At 54.6% G+C, this 15898-nt stretch overlaps 1 protein-coding gene and 1 long non-coding RNA gene across 2 annotated transcripts in view; one reads left to right on the top strand and one right to left on the bottom strand.

Annotated features, from left to right (window-relative positions):
• LOC147584915 (uncharacterized) overlaps positions 1-15898 on the bottom strand; it is a 73319-nt gene that overhangs the window by 49492 nt on the left and 7929 nt on the right. Inside the window, exons 8-25 of the mRNA XM_086715677.1 lie at positions 15541-15720; positions 14714-14830; positions 14033-14182; positions 13625-13840; positions 12519-12623; positions 11818-11959; positions 11288-11502; positions 10823-11041; positions 9300-9406; positions 7988-8141; positions 7722-7821; positions 7108-7274; positions 4957-5077; positions 4347-4546; positions 3000-3224; positions 1901-2050; positions 1215-1318; positions 193-404 (exon numbers count right to left, since the gene is read on the bottom strand). Of these exons, the coding sequence (XP_086571803.1) occupies positions 193-404; positions 1215-1318; positions 1901-2050; positions 3000-3224; positions 4347-4546; positions 4957-5077; positions 7108-7274; positions 7722-7821; positions 7988-8141; positions 9300-9406; positions 10823-11041; positions 11288-11502; positions 11818-11959; positions 12519-12623; positions 13625-13840; positions 14033-14182; positions 14714-14830; positions 15541-15720 (2884 nt within the window). The remainder of the gene's footprint in view (positions 1-192; positions 405-1214; positions 1319-1900; positions 2051-2999; positions 3225-4346; positions 4547-4956; positions 5078-7107; positions 7275-7721; positions 7822-7987; positions 8142-9299; positions 9407-10822; positions 11042-11287; positions 11503-11817; positions 11960-12518; positions 12624-13624; positions 13841-14032; positions 14183-14713; positions 14831-15540; positions 15721-15898) is intronic.
• On the top strand, positions 2783-4106 carry LOC147584916 (uncharacterized). The gene is made up of 2 exons (XR_015254473.1): positions 2783-2863; positions 3899-4106. It is a non-coding gene; the product is annotated as an uncharacterized LOC147584916 (long non-coding RNA).

The following is a 15898-nucleotide window of genomic DNA, read 5'->3' on the forward strand; positions in this document are numbered from 1 at the left end:
ATCAGTTCAGTCCTATATCAAAGGGACAACACATCAGAGGCCTACATCCTAGGCGACAGTTACCCTGGCTCAGGCTCCTTACAGGGACTGGGGAGAGACCATGGGATCTGTAACTTGGGGCCCTATCAGGCCTGACCTAGGGACCCTCCTCCTTCTTTGCACCTGAGGAGTTCAGGGTCAGGGCCCCCTCACCCTGCATCGCAGAGTTCTGCCTCTGGGACATGGGAGAGCCCAGGGTTGCTGCAGTAGTGCCCTGGAGGACACGGCTGGCACTGGTCCTCGCTGGCCAGGCCTGGGGCAGAGGAGTAAGACCCAGGCAGGCATGGCATTGGGGAGCCTGTTCCCCTGGGGCAGAAGAAGCCGGGAGGGCAGATATCATTCCCAGAAAGTCCTGGGGCCTCCACCTGTCAGTCAGAGAGAAGGAAGAAAGGCCTTTATATTAGAGCTGTGGTCTCAGGTTGCAAACACCTCTGCTGGCACCTGGGGGTGGGGAGACCTCAAATAAGAGCATTACATGCAAAATCATCCCATTACTATGTGCTTCCAACTGTGTCAGTCAAAGGCCTATGGAGGATGAACTAGGAGGTCTGGGAAGTGTTTCTTACTTCCTAAATATAGTATTGACCTCCTCCCCCTCTCTTCCTCATTCCCTGACCTTGTCTCTTCTCTGTGGCATCAATGTAGGATTGGGGCAGTCTATGTTCTAAAATGGAAGTTAGGGTAAGGGGCAGGTATGTCCAAGGTCACAACACAAGTCAGTAACAAAATGAGAATCAGAGACAATCAGCTAACACACCAATACACATCTGTCCATCTGTCTGTCCAACATGAGTCCATGAGTCCATCCACACAACTGATTCTCCACTACCCTACTCTACAGTATAATGATCTAATATACTGATGGTCACCTTCTCACCATGTGGCTTTGAGAACATCCATTACTCCACATGCTTCTCCGTTTCTTCATGTCTAAAGTGGGGTAACCCTGGGGCCTCCCACAGGGCCATTGCGAGGACTGCTGAGTCAATGTGTATGTGACACATGAACATTGCCCAGTACCAACTAAAGGCTCTATTTATGTTACTGCTATTATTGTCACATGCCATCAAACCCAAGATGTCACACAAGAAGGCAAATGCTTTAAAATAAAACAAGTCACTGTTCAGGGTGGACTCAAGACACATGTCTGGGGGCACGTGCCTAGTGTTACATACCTTGTGTTTGAGGGGGGTGGGAGACACCGCACCTCCTGTGCAGTAGTGGGCTGAGTGGCAGAGCCCTGATGGCTGGGACAGCCCTTCTGATGAGCAGAACATCCCTATAAGAAGCAGACCCAAGGGGCAGGTGACAGAAGGACCCCTCCCACCTCCCTCTGGCTCTGGCACCAGCCCTGCCTCTCTTAGGCTATGCCCCACATGCTCCTCCCCTCCCCAGGCTCTCAGACTAGCACAGGGTGTTGGCATGATGGCCAGGCAGAGTCACGAGTGAGGGGCAGAATGAGCTAGAGACACATGGAGCTGCCTTGCCCAGGGCAGTGCTTTTTTCCAGCCATACCTGGTCTCTGAAGAAGACATGGGGGTTGGTCTCACCCTGAGCCCTAGAGGTACATGTGGGGTAGGCTGGAGCACAGGCTATGAAGAGGCCTGGAGAATCCAAAGGATGGTGGGGACTATGGGCCTACAGGAGATCAATGGGGCTCTGACCCATGCTTGGACTTGACTTTGCTTACCTTGACCCAGCTGTTAGGCATATGAGGGGCTGCCATGGCAATATGGGCACAGGGGACCAAGGCACATTCCCTAATGGATTTGTTTGCCTGTCCTCCTTCTACTTTTCCTTATTCTCTCCTCAGCCCTTTAGTCTAGGCTTTCTAATGGCTCATTGTCCAGAGTCCACAAACCTGCTGGGCACAGCTCACAGTCCAGTTCTGCACTGGCCCCTCGCCTGGGCCCGAATGTCCCCCGAGGGCATGGGTGGGCAGTGGCTGAGTGGGAGCCAGGGGGACAGAAGTAGCCCTGGAGGCACAGGCTGGGGCCACCAGCTGTGAGACCTAGGGTGCAATGGCAGGGTCAGCCTGAGCTTGCAGTAAGAGCCCTACCTTCTGAGCATCCTGGTCAGAGACTTGGGACCCCCCTCCCCCCAGCTCCAAGGCTGCCCTGGCCCAGCCCCTCAGTCAAGGTGCTTTATTCTTTGTCTAATTCCCGGGCATATTGGGTGGGAGAGGGACCCTCAACGGCTGTCCATCTGTCATCGTGGCAGAAGGTGTATTGCCCAAGAAACCTCTGTAGCCTTGTGAGATCTCTAGCCTTGAGGCTGACTCTTGAGCATAAAACTCCGTTTCTCTATAAGGTGGCACTTGCCCATGCTGGGCACACTAGGTCCACCACCCATGCAGTGGTCTGAAGACTCCACTTCTTTGCTCCTGGGCTCTGCTGGGTCAGTAGCCACCTGTGTATCTCTAAATAGGAACAAGACCATATCATGATCTTGAGTGTGGACACCGAGTCGGGCCACAGCCAACTAGATCCTAGGGTCCTAGACCTCAGATTTTTCTGTCCTGCATGTAGTGCCTACCATCCTGAGCTGGGCACTGGACATCCTGGTGAGTCACCATGCAATCCCTCCTCCCAGCTTAAGTCCCTAACTTGTCTTTACCTCGTACCTGGACTGTTTCAGGGTCCCCTTCCCTCCGCTTTGCTGCCAGTTGTCATAAGCTGCATGTGGATCATAACACTATGACTATGACAACCAAGATTCTGGCATAAGAACTCCTGAGATACATTCTAAAGCCAAACCTAAATGAATGCATAAGGGAGGATACCAGGGGTCTCTTGTACGGAGCCGATTTACTGTGCCACCTCAGGTTAGTCCCTCCCCTCTCTCTTGAACAAGGGAGGGGACCTCCTGCTCATCAGGCATCACTCTTACAGGGGCTCAAACTACTGGAACCTTCCCCTGGGACCCAGCACCATATGGGGACCTTGTGTTCATCAGCTCACCTGTGCCTGATGCTTCACAGTAGAATCCTGCAGGGCAGGGCTCACAAGACCCCTTGGCCTCCTGGGGCTGGAATGTTCCATTCTCACAGGCCCTTGGCTGGGGAGATCCCTCTGGACAGTAGAAGCCACGGGGACACCGGAAAGATGTAGGGGTGGCTGAGGTCTGGCCAGGAGGACAGTAATAACCTGCTGAGCATGGCCCATCTGGGAAGGGTTTCCCGGATCCTATGGAGAGGGGGTGGAGATAGGCTGAGTCTATGACAGTGAGCCTGGCTTTAAATGAGAAGGAAAGGGAAAAAAGGGACCTGGAAGAGCACCTGGAACTGTGCCTAAGCTGGGAAGTGTGGTGTGTCCTGAAGCTCAAGGTACCAGGCTTTGCAGCCAGACTCTGCATCCCCTCCCAGCTCTGCTGCTCACTCCCTGTGCAGGAGGCCACTTTCAACTCAGGTTTGTCATCTGTAAAATGGCATCTCTATTGTGACGATAAATGAGCTTAAAAGGCCTGTCTGGTCACATGCCATAGGATCATATAGAGCCAAAATGAATGAGTGCTCACTTAGGAACCTAGAAATACAGGCCCTGCTGTGGTAGTTGTAGATGTGCAGGGCTTTGCCACCCTGGCTGCAGGTGATGGGCCAATGCCTCACACCCCTAGTCTTACTCTGGTGTGACACACCCATGCTCCTATGGGGATCCCCAGGGGACCATCTGTGGGAATCCACACCTCCCTTCTTCTGCTTCTTAGTACCGTGCACTATTCTGTTTACTGCCCTACTGTATCTAGTTCTAGATGATCTATACATAAATGGAGTAGTCAGCTAAAACTGACAAATGCACACCATACTGTCTTCCTCCTCTTTGCAACATGGTTACTGCTATGTCTACTCTCTCATCCTCAGGCTCAGTCCTGGCAGGGTCTCCCTGAAGTCCTGCCCCCTGCTGCTCTGGACGGAAACCCCTGACTCCTGAACAGGGCCATTACCTTCAAAGCCCATAGCAAGCACTCCATGAAGCCTCCACCCCTGTGGGATCGATGTCCCTCTCCTGCCCAGGACATCCAGAACATCTTGTCTGCCAGAAATCAGCATGCTTGGGCTGTAACATTCATGTTCTTGTCTCTTTCCATCCCCTTCCCCACTGTGAATTCTTAGGGGTCAGAACCAGGTCGCCTTTGCCTTCCTATCCCATACCCATGTTCAGACCTCAGGTAGCATCCCCTATATAGGGCCACAGGTCATATGTGATGGGAGGAGACCTAGGATGTCACCTTCAGACAGGTTAAGTGCCTCTGGGACAAATGGATCACAAAAGGACCCCTCAGAATCCCAGAGAGATGGCTCTTGTCACCTGAATCTGAACAGAATTGTCCTGCAGGACAAGGTCTACAATCCGTAGCACTGCGTGCACCAGGCCACTCTCGGAAGGTTCCCCTTGGACATGGGTGCTGGGTGGGGGTCCAGGTACCCAGAGGGCAATAGTGGCCAGCAGGACAGTCCATTGGCCAAATAGGCCTGGCGCCTGGCCTCTGAGTCCCAAAGGAACAGAACCTGCGGAAACAGCCAGTAGGTGGTCAAGAATGAAGGAGTCAGGGCTTTCTACATCCCTAGGTTTTCTAGGCATTGAGGATCCTCTAGAGGAAGAAAGCTCCTGGAGCATGATGGATTTGGGCAGAAGTGAACCCCCCCAGGACCATCTGAGGTCAGAGGAAATGAGCATCAAGGAGGACAATGGCCTCCTGTCCTATGAGTCTTGTACACAAAGTCTGCAGCCCTCCAAAGCCCCTGCATTGGCGTTAGGGCTTTATTTACATTGGGTTCTGCAAGGTAAGGGTGCATGCAGTGCCCATGGTCACTGGTCCCTGAAACATGTATGAGCCCCTCTACTCTCAGAGAGGGCAGGAAAGGTCAGGTGTCACCCAGATAAAGGAGGAACCCTAGTCCCGGCAACAGCTCCTCACTTTCCAGCAGGGCATGTCTTGCAGAGACTCTGTCCAGGTTCATCCTGATACTGCCCTGGGGGGCAGAGCTGGGGCTCCAGGCTGCCTGGGGGGCATGAGTGCCCAGTGGGGCAGAGAGTGCCTAGAAAAGCCATGGGAGACAATCATTCCCTCTTGGGAGACTCCACATCTCCTTCCAGCCAGAGCCCAGAATGATTCTTACTCCCTCCATGTGAGTGTGGCTGAGTGGATGGGGCATGTGATTCATGGTACTTATGATGTACGACACTCCCAGGCCTGGCTTCTTATACCTTGGTCCTATATATGCGTAAAGGGGAGGGTCCAGCTGAAAACCAGCCCTGTGTGGAAGGCCTGTAGGAACCTCCTAGTGGTCCCTTGGTGGGAAGGAACCAGGTCTACAGTGACGGGACTGAGAGGGGTGGAAAGACAGTGCTCTCCACAGGATGGGAGTTAGAACTGGGAACCTCACAAGGTACCTGAGGCAGCCCCAGGCTTCCAGGTCAGAGCATCTCTCACTGAAGTTGTTTCCAGGGGTCCTTGTCCTGTCAGATGTTTCTTAAAACATGGACATGTGAGTTTGGGAAATGCTGTGTCAAATGCAGTGTCCTCCAGAGAACAGAGGACCTAGAAGACAGAACTGTGCAGGCTCTGCTAAGGAGAGCTCTAATGCATCCTTGTCCTAGGGGTCTGACCTTCTCCCTCTTCTCTGCTGGACCCCAGGTAGTACATGAGGGGTGAAGGCCCTTCCTTTGCTCTCACTAGAGTGTCTTATATAGCTCTAGAGTATTTTTATTCCCTCCCCCAAAGCACAGGATTATCCATCTTTGATTGATTTTTTAAAAAGTCTTGTTTCTTCCTTTTCTTATCACTCATCCCAAGTGTCTCCCTTCTCCCTTTCTGTGCTCTGGGTGCATGAGGAGCCTTGCTAACACCTGGTGTCATCAGCTCCTTCCATGGCAGGTTCCAGGTCACAAGGGCCTGTCTCACTGCATTTGGGCCACAGGAGCCTGAGACCACAGGCATGTCTCCTTCTAAGCCAGCCCACTGAGGGTCCCATAACATCCTCCCCCCTTACCCAAATGGTGAGGAGGCTGCACCCTTACCTGGACTATGCCCAGAGACAGAGGCCCTGGGGCAGAACCAGCCTCCTTCGCATGGGGCCTCTGGGAAGCTCAGGCCGGCTCTGGAGCAGAACCAGCCAGCTGGGCACGGCTGGCAGTCCTCCCGTGACATGGCCCCAGGGATGGGCAGGAGAGAGCCTGCAGGTATATACTCCATGGCTACCACCAGGGGGCCTCTCTCCCACATGGAGACTCAAGGTGGCGCCTCTCAAACCGAGTGGTGATCCTGCTCTGCCTGCTAGGCCTCACAGACCAGTGGCTGAAGGGCTCCCCAGCCTCCTGGGCTGCCTCATCTCCTGGAGGTCTGAGCCCTGACAGCTGAGGTTCATCTCATCCCCCCATCTGTGCTGCAAGGCATCACTCACTTCTTGTTGTGCCTCTGCCATACACCCTTCCATGTTCAAGCCTCCCCCAGCGAGCCAAGGTCCAAGCTCTTAACCACCTCATTCATCATTCTACCCCCAAGTCCCATGCTATGTGCATTCAGGATGGACATTGCTCTTTGAGTATAGTTTAGGGGTTTCTTCTGTGCCCTTCCCAAGATGTCTCCCCAAGGCTGGACCCTCATTCCTTCCCCCTCTCAAGGGTCCAGAGCAGACCTGTGCACTGCTGGTTACTAACCCCACCCCATCGGTAACTCACCTGGGGGGCATGGAGTGGGCTTGGGGCTACCCTTGGGACAAAAGTGGCCTGGTGGACAGAGGTCTCCTGTGATCCCATCAGTGGGATTTGGGACAGCCGCTGCCTGAGTACAGTGGAACCCTGCACTACAAGGCCCAGACACGGCCACTAGCCCAGGTAGGAGGCAGTAGGAACCTGTAGGAGAGAGGGAAAGACAGGACGCTCAGGCATGGGGAGCAGAGGGATTGGGGTACCTCCACCCCAGCCAGCGAATGTGGGCTGACCTAGTGTGCACCATGGGCTATGGCCAAAGCATCCCCGTCTGAGACAGGCCTGAGTCCTGCCCTCACTGGTCAGGGAGGATGTGGCCTAACATGGTAGGATTGGGGATATGTACCTATCCCCTTACCTGGTTCACAGGGTGTGCAGTCTGACTGCTGGGCACCCCCTCTCTGTGGCTTGTAGGTGCCCCTGGGGCAGGGGAATTGAGAAGCAAAGGATGTGGAAGCAGGGCAGTAATGGCCAGCTGGACACTTGTTTCCCACCACCGAGGAGGTGTTTGCCGGGCAGAAGAAACTACAGAAAAGACAAGTGGGGATGAGGGGGCTCACAGGGCTGGGAAGCCCCAGCTTCGTGACGTGGGGCAGAGATGGCTGCCTGGGCTGGCCTTCCATCACTGGCCTCAGGAGTTATTGCCCACCTGGCGATATCATAGCTCTATTACAGCTAAGGCACAGGGGGCTGGGGGGGGGGGTCGGGTGGGACTTAAATGGCTTAAATTGCAGCAAAAAAGACCTAGGTTTGAAATTAGGAATGACTCAGTGATACCCAATAAAGAGATCAAGAGTTATAAAGAAAGGTGACTAGAAGGTGTGGAAGTTCTTCAGTGACTTCTTGAAGTCACAGAAAACTCAGGTTGAAAGAGATCTTAGCTAGCATCTGGTCCAGCCGCTTTCTGTAGCAGGAATGCAAACTCTGCCCAACTGGACACGTGAGCCCCTAGGACGGCCTCTTAGCACTCACCCCTCAGGACAAGACTCACAGTGGCCCTGCGAGGCCAGGCTGTTGTAGGTGCCTGCTGGGCATGGCCTCGGGGTAACAGTGCCTGGGGGGCAAAAGTGCCCTGAAAGGGAAACAGATCCAACAGGTCAGGGCCACAGGAAACCCCATCCTAAGCCCAGTTCCTGCAGAGCCCAGGGGACTGTTGGCCCCTGTCTGAGTGGCAGCCTTGGAGCTTGCTCCCTTCCCATCTCCCTAGGTTCCTCTTCAGACCAGTCCCCAGGGGGTACCTGCAGGGCAAGGGCCACCAGTCCCATCTTCCAGGGAGCCATTGGGTACGATGGCTCCATGGCGGCAGAAGAAGCCTGTGCTGCAGGGCCCAGAAGGGCTGGTGAGGCCTGCAGAGCCGCAGTAGTGGCCAGGCGGGCATGGGGAGCAGGCAGCCTGTGGGAGATGTCCCCACTAAGATGCCAACTCCCAGCTCTGGCCAAGGCAGGGGGGCAGAGACCACACCAGAAGGCCTTAAAGGGGCCTCAGGTCAGAGAACATCTTGTCTTGGTTCACCTTCCTTCATCTACAGCACCCCTGATAGGACCTTGCTCCATTCTGCTTGCACATTCTCCAGGTGGGGCACAAACTCCCTATGATAGTCAAGGCTTAACACTCCAAAACTACTCTATCAGCATGTTGTTCTGCTTGCTTTCTTTTTTTCCTCTTTACTTCCATGTTCTTTTGTAGTTTGACCAATAACAACAGGAGAAGCCTGTTCTTCTGATCTACCTTCAGGGAAGACCTCTCTGCTCATTTGAGTGAGGAGGACCAAGCACTCTAGAGAGCTGGCATTCCTGGACCTTTTGACAAGCCAGGAATATTTCTCTAACAGCAGGAGGGTCTGTGAATGGTGAACTACAAACCACAATTTGGAGTGGCTTGTGAAGAGAGCCAGATATTAAAATTACTTTTGGAACCTAGCAATTAAAATAGAATTTTGTGCATCCCATGGTGGTGTTTTGTAAGTTATATATTAATATGTATTATAAAGTAATGTCTCATGTCACTCCTCTGCTCAAACCCTACTTTGGCCTCTATCTCCCTCAGGTAGCAGTCCTCAAGGTGAGCACCAGGTGCTGTATAGCTGGCCTCTCACTCCCTCTCCGACCTCCCTCCTTGTGCTCCCTGCAACCCCCAACATGCACCTGCCACAAGGGGGTTGCTGCTGCCTCTGAGGTTCCTAAGTCAGCTTGTACAGTCATTCATGCAGCCAACAAGTACATGCTGGGAGCCAGCTATGGGCCAGGCACTATTCCAACTATAGAGTAGTGAGCAAAAGACAAAACTCCCTAGCTTTGTGGTGCTTATATTTTGGTGGGGAATATAGAAAATAAACAAGGCCAGTAAGTAAAATGCTATGGTAGAGTAAGATATGTGGTAAGGAGGGCCAGGGAAGATCTCCCTGGGTAAACGACTTTTGCGTACAGACCTGAAGGATGGAAGAGACGGCCAGGTGCCCTGTTCTCCAGTCCCCCTTGACCTCAAGGTTTGGCTAGATCCAAACAGTGCTCTTCCCATACCGAGCCTCCTCCCAGGCTGGAGTTTCCCTACCTCTGAGCTGAGCTTGATCCGTGTGCTGAAGGTGCCAGGTGGGCAGGGCTGGGGTATGGCTGAACCCCTGGGGCAGTAGTGTCCCTGAGGACATGGGCCAGCCTCCTCTGGAACCAAGAAACAAGTCAGCCTGACCCCTGGGAAGTGGTGAGGAGCAGGTACTCCAAACAACTCCTTCTGCATTGCTGGTATAGGCTCTGGGCCCTGGAATTGGGCTGTGGGTGCCGCACCCCCACTGGTCACACCCTCTGCACCTGGTTATTCCACCATAGCCCGATGCTGCTGTTACAGAAGGGAAGAGATCGGGGGAAACTTGTCCTGACATGGGATGGTGGCATCTGGAAGGGGCTCTTGAAGGAAGCAGGGCATCTGAGGGAGGCAGGGCCTCTCTGGAAGGTTCAAGCCCTGGGGTCTAGGGGTGGACAGACAGCATTTGAGACTGAGGCAGGGTTTCCATCACCCATTCCAGCTCTTACTGTAGAGGCCTTTGTAGACCTTCTCATGCTGATTGGTATTTTAACATTTTTTCCTAGTTTCTGGAGGTGCTTATCTGTGTCTTCTCTCCTCTCCCTCAACCCACATGGGCCCTGCTCCAAGAGGCCTGCCACCAGGGCTGCCTGCTGACTGAAGATGGAAACCAGCTAGTTCTGGGCTGTTGCTGAGTAGACAGGGGTGTTGTAGCTGGAGGATCAGGAGCTGGTGGGATGAGCTGTGCATCAATGTCCTCACCAGAGTCTAGGCCTCCATAAGAATGTGTGACTTTTAGGCCCAAGGGCAGCTGCAGAGTGATAGAAAGCTAGACCGGGGTCAGTGGGCCTAAGCACTCAAGTTGGCTACTGACTGTGTGCCCTTAGGCAAAGCAGACTGTTTTTCTGAGCCTCACTTTCCCTTCTGCCAGAGATAGGGATTGGACTGAATCATGGGATTTTGCCCTATGGTCCCTGGATTCCAAAGAGGACTTGAGCCCCAAAAGATCAAAACCACTGGAACAATCCCTCAGCTATACAATGAGAACCACTTGGGAGGATTAACATATTGACCATGCCTGGGATGGGTCCCACCCCCAATATTCAGATTTGATGACCTGGCTCTCCCCCAACCTCAGTATCATTATGTACCAGCTGACTCAAATGCATGGGCTCAGCTGAAGAGTACTTCTCCATGACCCATAAGGTAAGCTTCCTCAGGTCTGCCCTGGTGTTTGCCCTCAGCCTGGTCTGTGTGGGATACAGGAGTTCTTGGGCTGTCCTGCTCAGGAGGGACAGTAGGTAGTGGAGACAAACACCAACTCACTGTTTATGCTGGGCACCCATGTCCTGCCTGCGCTGTCCCCCACCCTCCACCACGAGTGAGAGCCCAGGTAGCCCATGATAGGCACCCAAGGTCTCTTGGAGAGAACAGGCTCATCAGTCTCTTTGGGTTGATGGAATGGATGAAGGGCTCTGAATATGTTCCCTACCTCCCATTTGGGGGGGTTAGAAAATGGGGTAGGGGATCAGTGTCCAACAGGGAGGGCCTGGTACCTTCAGTGTCGGCCTCTGGGTTGGGCCGGGTGGACCCTCTGGAGCAGAAGAAGCCTTCCCAGCACTGTCCACCAGCCTCCGTAGCATTGGCACTTGGGCAGAACCTGCCCCTATCACAGGCTTGACATTCTGGCAGGCTGCTCAGTCCCTGCACAGGGCCATAGGTGCCTGGAGGGCAGGGCTGCCAGTCAAGCCCTGTCCCTTCAGGGCAGTAGAAACCTGGGAAGGGAGATGGGCCAAGATTAGGGACTGAGGAGGCAGGGGATGGGGAGGAAGCTGACAGAGGGCAGGCTCTGGGCTGGTGTCCAGCATGGAGGCCCGGCATCTCTGCTGCAGGGCTCCTGCCCAGGAAATAGAAATGCTCTGTAAATCCCGGAGTTACCACCTTGTTATTAGAATGTATAGGCCAGGCCTTTGAGGGAAGTGGAGAAAGGTTGTCAGCTGGGCTATTGGCAGGACACTCACCTCTTGGACACAGCTGAGGCCTCAGCCCTGGAACACAGTAGTGGCCACTGGGACAGATGTAACATTTTGTTGTGTGGGTGCCAGGGGTGTAGGAGCCAGGAGGACACGAAGTGGGGTCAACCATTCCCAGAGGACAGACGTGCCCAGGGGGGCAGGATCTCCCAGAGAGGCCCTCCATGGGGGTGGCAGGGGCAGTTCCTCCAGTGCAGGAAACACTGGAAAAATGTGAGCCAAGCAAAAGGGCCTCAGCCAAGGACAATTGCTGAGGAGCATGCAGCCACAGGCAGTGCATGGACATTTAGCATGGGCCTGGGACCCTTCCTAGGCTGTTGCTTCTTGAATTCTGGCATGACTTAACCTCTGCATGTCTGCAAGTGGCCCACAGGCTTCACAGGCCAGTGGGGGTGGCTTCTTCCTGACTGTAGGGATTTCCTCCCCCTTGCTCTCTGGCTGAATCAATCCTGGAATGGAACTGCCTCCTTACTTTGTGGACACTGTTCCCTCAAATCTATGTGGGTGTGTTTGCCTACCCTAGGTGGCAAGGTGCTGGCCAGATTGTCAGGTGGCCGCTAGAGCAGAGTCTCCCTCCAGAGCAATCTTGACATCCTTCTGGGGTTTTGTTCCCTTCCTCAGACCAGGTACCAGGTGGGCATTGAGTGGGGACAGGAGCTCCTGCAAAAGTCAGAGTGACAGAGGGAAGAGGCCCCCAGTGGCCCAGAGGGAAACATTGGACTGAGTTAGGATTCTATCCCTTGGATTTCTCCCTCTGAGCAGACCAGGATGGAAATGCTTCCCCTTCTCAGCTTCTAGGGGGAGGGCAGGGACCAGTTCAGCTTTGGAGTCCTTGAGTCAACTTTATTGAATGAAGGGAAGATTCTTGCCATTCTGCAAGAATGGGGGAGGAATAACCAGGCCCCTGAAAGCATCCTCAGGGCAAAGGAGGAAGGTCAGTTGCTCAAGTGAGGTTTCCTGAGGGCCAGGTTAGAGGAGGGTTCCCAGGGAGGGGAAAGGTGAGGACTGTTGAGCAGAATCAGGAGGGCATGTTGGGGAGAAGGGACCTGTACTCAGCCCTGCACAGCTTAGCACTGCCCTCCACTGAGGGCCATGGCTCATGTGCTGGGAGAAAGGCTCAAAACCTGTAGAGACCTGCCTTCAACAGCAGGAGGCTGGAAGGGCCTTGACCTCCTCCCACCCTGCCACCATTGAAGTAGACTTAGAGGTGGTGAGGTACCCTCAAGGCAGTAGTGCCCAGCAGGGCAGAGGAGTCCCCGTGCCCCATCCGTGGGGTCCTTGCTAGTGGCTCCTCCCTTGCACCAGTGCCCTGCAGCACAGTCTCCTAGAAGAAAGGACATCTTGTCAGCTGTTCCCACAGTACCCCTTGCTGGAGAACACACCACAAGGCACAGGGCTGCTCATGCTGTCCCCAGACCCTCCCCCACTATGGCCATAGACTATACATGTCCTGACCCAAAGCCAGCCCAAGCCACCCTGTTCCTCGGATGAGCAGGGTCCTGAATCTCTTCCAGGTTCAGTCAGTGCAAGTTCCCAGGTCAAAGTGGTTGTGGGGTCTGGGCCAGTTTGAGATTTGCCCTCCTTAGAGACTGCCAACTGCCAGGACTATATTTTCCTTATTGATCAAAACATTTCCAGCCATTTCACAGGGAAGCCACCCAAGCTAATGGGGTGTGGGGGGCAGGGGCTGAGATGTTAAAGGCCCTCTAGAAGAACCCCTGAACCCTGTGCTGATGGCAGACAGCCGGGGGTGGTTCTACTTTGAGGCAGGTATACTGTGATGAAGGGACTCCCAATTCTTGGTGGTAGATCACTGGAAAGTTTTAATGTTTTTATTTTTATTTTTAATTTTTTTTAAACATTTATTTATTTTTGAGAGAGAGAGAGCAAGTGGGGGAGGGGCAGAGAGAGAGGGAGACAGAGAATCCAAAACAGGCTCCAGGCTCTGACCTGTCAGCACAGAGCCCGAAATGGGGCTTGAACTCAGGAACCGTGAGACATGACCTAAGCCAAAGTCAGACACAAATCACTGAGCCACCCAGGTGCCCTATCACCTGGGAAGCTTTTTAAAACTAGACACTGAGGTCTGACCCCATACCTCCTGACTTTCTGGGGTGGGATGTGGGGACACAGTGTTTCTGATGTAAGGGGTCTTGGGAAGGCGGTGGAATATTTGCCCAACACCCTGCTGCTCTGTCCCCCATCTTTACCAGTGATCCAGGTCCATATAGTTTTCCCCTGAAGCATCTCCTCCTCAGCCTGCTCTGGGACCCACCAATCAAGCCCACCCTGTGCCGAAGTCCTTTTCTGCCCTCCAGGACATACCTGTTGGTGCCGCGAGCCCTGCCAGTGCACAGAATTTCCCAGCAGGGCACAGCTGGCATTCAGCGATGCTCCTTAGCCCTCTCCGAGGGCCGTATGTACCTACTGGGCACCTGTGGTGTGTGGCCATGGCTGTGCCCAGGGGGCAGTAATAGCCTTGAGGACAAGGATATAGGCTGAAGTCCTTGATGGGCCCAGCACTAGAGTCGCAGTAATAACCTGGCCAGGAGGGAGGGACACTTAGGAGGACTCTCCTCTCCCTGAGACATTTAGACATAACAGGGTCTCTTGCCACAAGGGCCTTGAGAGCTGTGCTGTGGAGCCCAGGACCCAGACAGCTGCCCTTGGGGCGCTCTCCCCCCCAGACCTTGTCCCCCTTCCCTGCACCTGAAGATCTTTGCTGCCTCTCACCTGCTGGGCAAGGCCCACTGGGGGCCTGTAGACCAGCCTCCTTGCAGTAGAAGCTTCGTGGGCAGGTCTGGCATGCAGAGGGCATGGTCTGCTCTGCGAGGCCGGAGAAGGTGCCAGCGGGACATGGTGTTGGCCTGTGTGATGCTGCAGCTGAGGACACAGGGAGGCAGCAAAGCCATGGCCTGGCTGAGGGGAGGCCTCAGGTCCAGGGGGTAGGCTCCTTACGGGCAACAGGTGTGGGCCCAGCCTCAGAGATGGGGCAGGACCCATGGTGACCTTGCCTGTAAGACCCATCTCTGCCAACCTCCCTGAAGCCCAGCTCCCTGGCCCCTCCACATCACATGGAGAGACTCAAGCCCTTCACCTGCTGCTGGAGGATCATCATGTGGGCTCATACACTGACAGCTAATGAGACTCCTGATGCGACAAGGCCACTGCTGTCGGTTCTCAGCTGTCCACATCAAACAACTCAAATCACAGCAAACATCCCAAGTGACTTTAACTACTCCCCACTGCAACATTCCTTGGCCTTGGGATGGACCATCTACGGCATCCCCTTTCCCTCTGGCTTCTTCCCAATTGCCCCAGGGTCCAGACACAAACTGAGAAGTAAGATCTGTCAGCAGCCTTCTGGGCAGGAGGCCGAGTAGGGCTGAGAGTGGGGCCCATGGAGACACTCACGGCAGAAGGTTCCTGGGGGACAGGGGGCCCCTGTCAGCCCATCCTCTGGAGCTGGGGACACTGCTCCTTTGGCACAGAAGTAGCCAGCCTGGCAGGGCCCACTGGGTGTGGACAGGCCTGGGGGCGAGAGGGGGTGCCAGGCTGGGGCTGAGTAGCCTCCTTATGCAGACAGACAGGGGTCCTTGTGCAGTGTCTGGCCCCGGAGGACTGGGAGTTGCATGAGTGGCTGAGCCTATGCCCAGCGCTTTGTCTCTTTCTCTCCTCTACCCAACCCTGTGACAGGGGTACCACTTTCATCTCACAGAGGGCCTGAGGCATTGTCAGTAGTAGCAGACAGAGCTGAGATCTGAGCCGAGGCTGGGGTCTTGGCCTCACTATGCTCTACCATTTGAGGGTGGCCAGAGGCTGGGGCAGGAAGAGTCTAGTTCATATCTGGGTCCTCAGTGACTGGGAGTGTTTGGTCACAGCAGGTGCTCAGGACATCACTCAGTCACGGGGATTCGTGAGAGGGCATAAGTGAGGGGCCACCGAGCTCCTTCCTCTGCAGAGAGACTTGCCCTCCCTTGGTATTCTGCAATGACCCACCTGTGTTCACTCAACCATGATGGCAGCAAGTTTATGTTAGCACAGACCTTCCTGTAGGCTTGCCAAGCACACCACCTGACCAGGCAGGTACAGACATCAGTTCTCAGTTTATAGAGGGAAATATTGGTTCATGCCTGAAGCCACACAGCTGGTAAGAGCAAGGTGGGTTCCTACCATTTCTCTCAATCGTCTCCAAGCCTGGGTCATAGCACAGTGGCCAGAGAGGGCTCCTGGGTCCTTACCAGAGGTGGCGCAGAAAGAGCCTGGTGGGCAGGGCATGGGTTCTGAGCTGCCCTCAGGGCAGAAGGATCCAGCTGGACACTTCCCCCCTGTGGCCGTGGCTGGACACAGGCAATTGGTGCTGGTGTAGTTGTCCAGGTCAAAGGGGCGGGCGGTCCAGGCTGCTGAGACGCAGAACCAGCCTGGGGTGGAGATCAGCACAGAAAGGCAGGCAGTGGGGCAAGAGGACTGTTGGGGACCCCAGGGGTCAAAAGCTGTGCTCACCCAGGCTGCAGGCCTACTCCTCCCAGTAGCTGTTCCAGGAGATAGTTCAGGTCACCCCAGGTCCAGGGACAGCAGTAGGAAGCACGGGGATAGGTG

This window comes from Puma concolor, chromosome A1 (assembly GCF_028749965.1).
Source record: "Puma concolor isolate L17-30 chromosome A1, mPumCon1.1.hap2, whole genome shotgun sequence".
NCBI classification, from domain to species: Eukaryota; Metazoa; Chordata; class Mammalia; order Carnivora; family Felidae; genus Puma; species Puma concolor.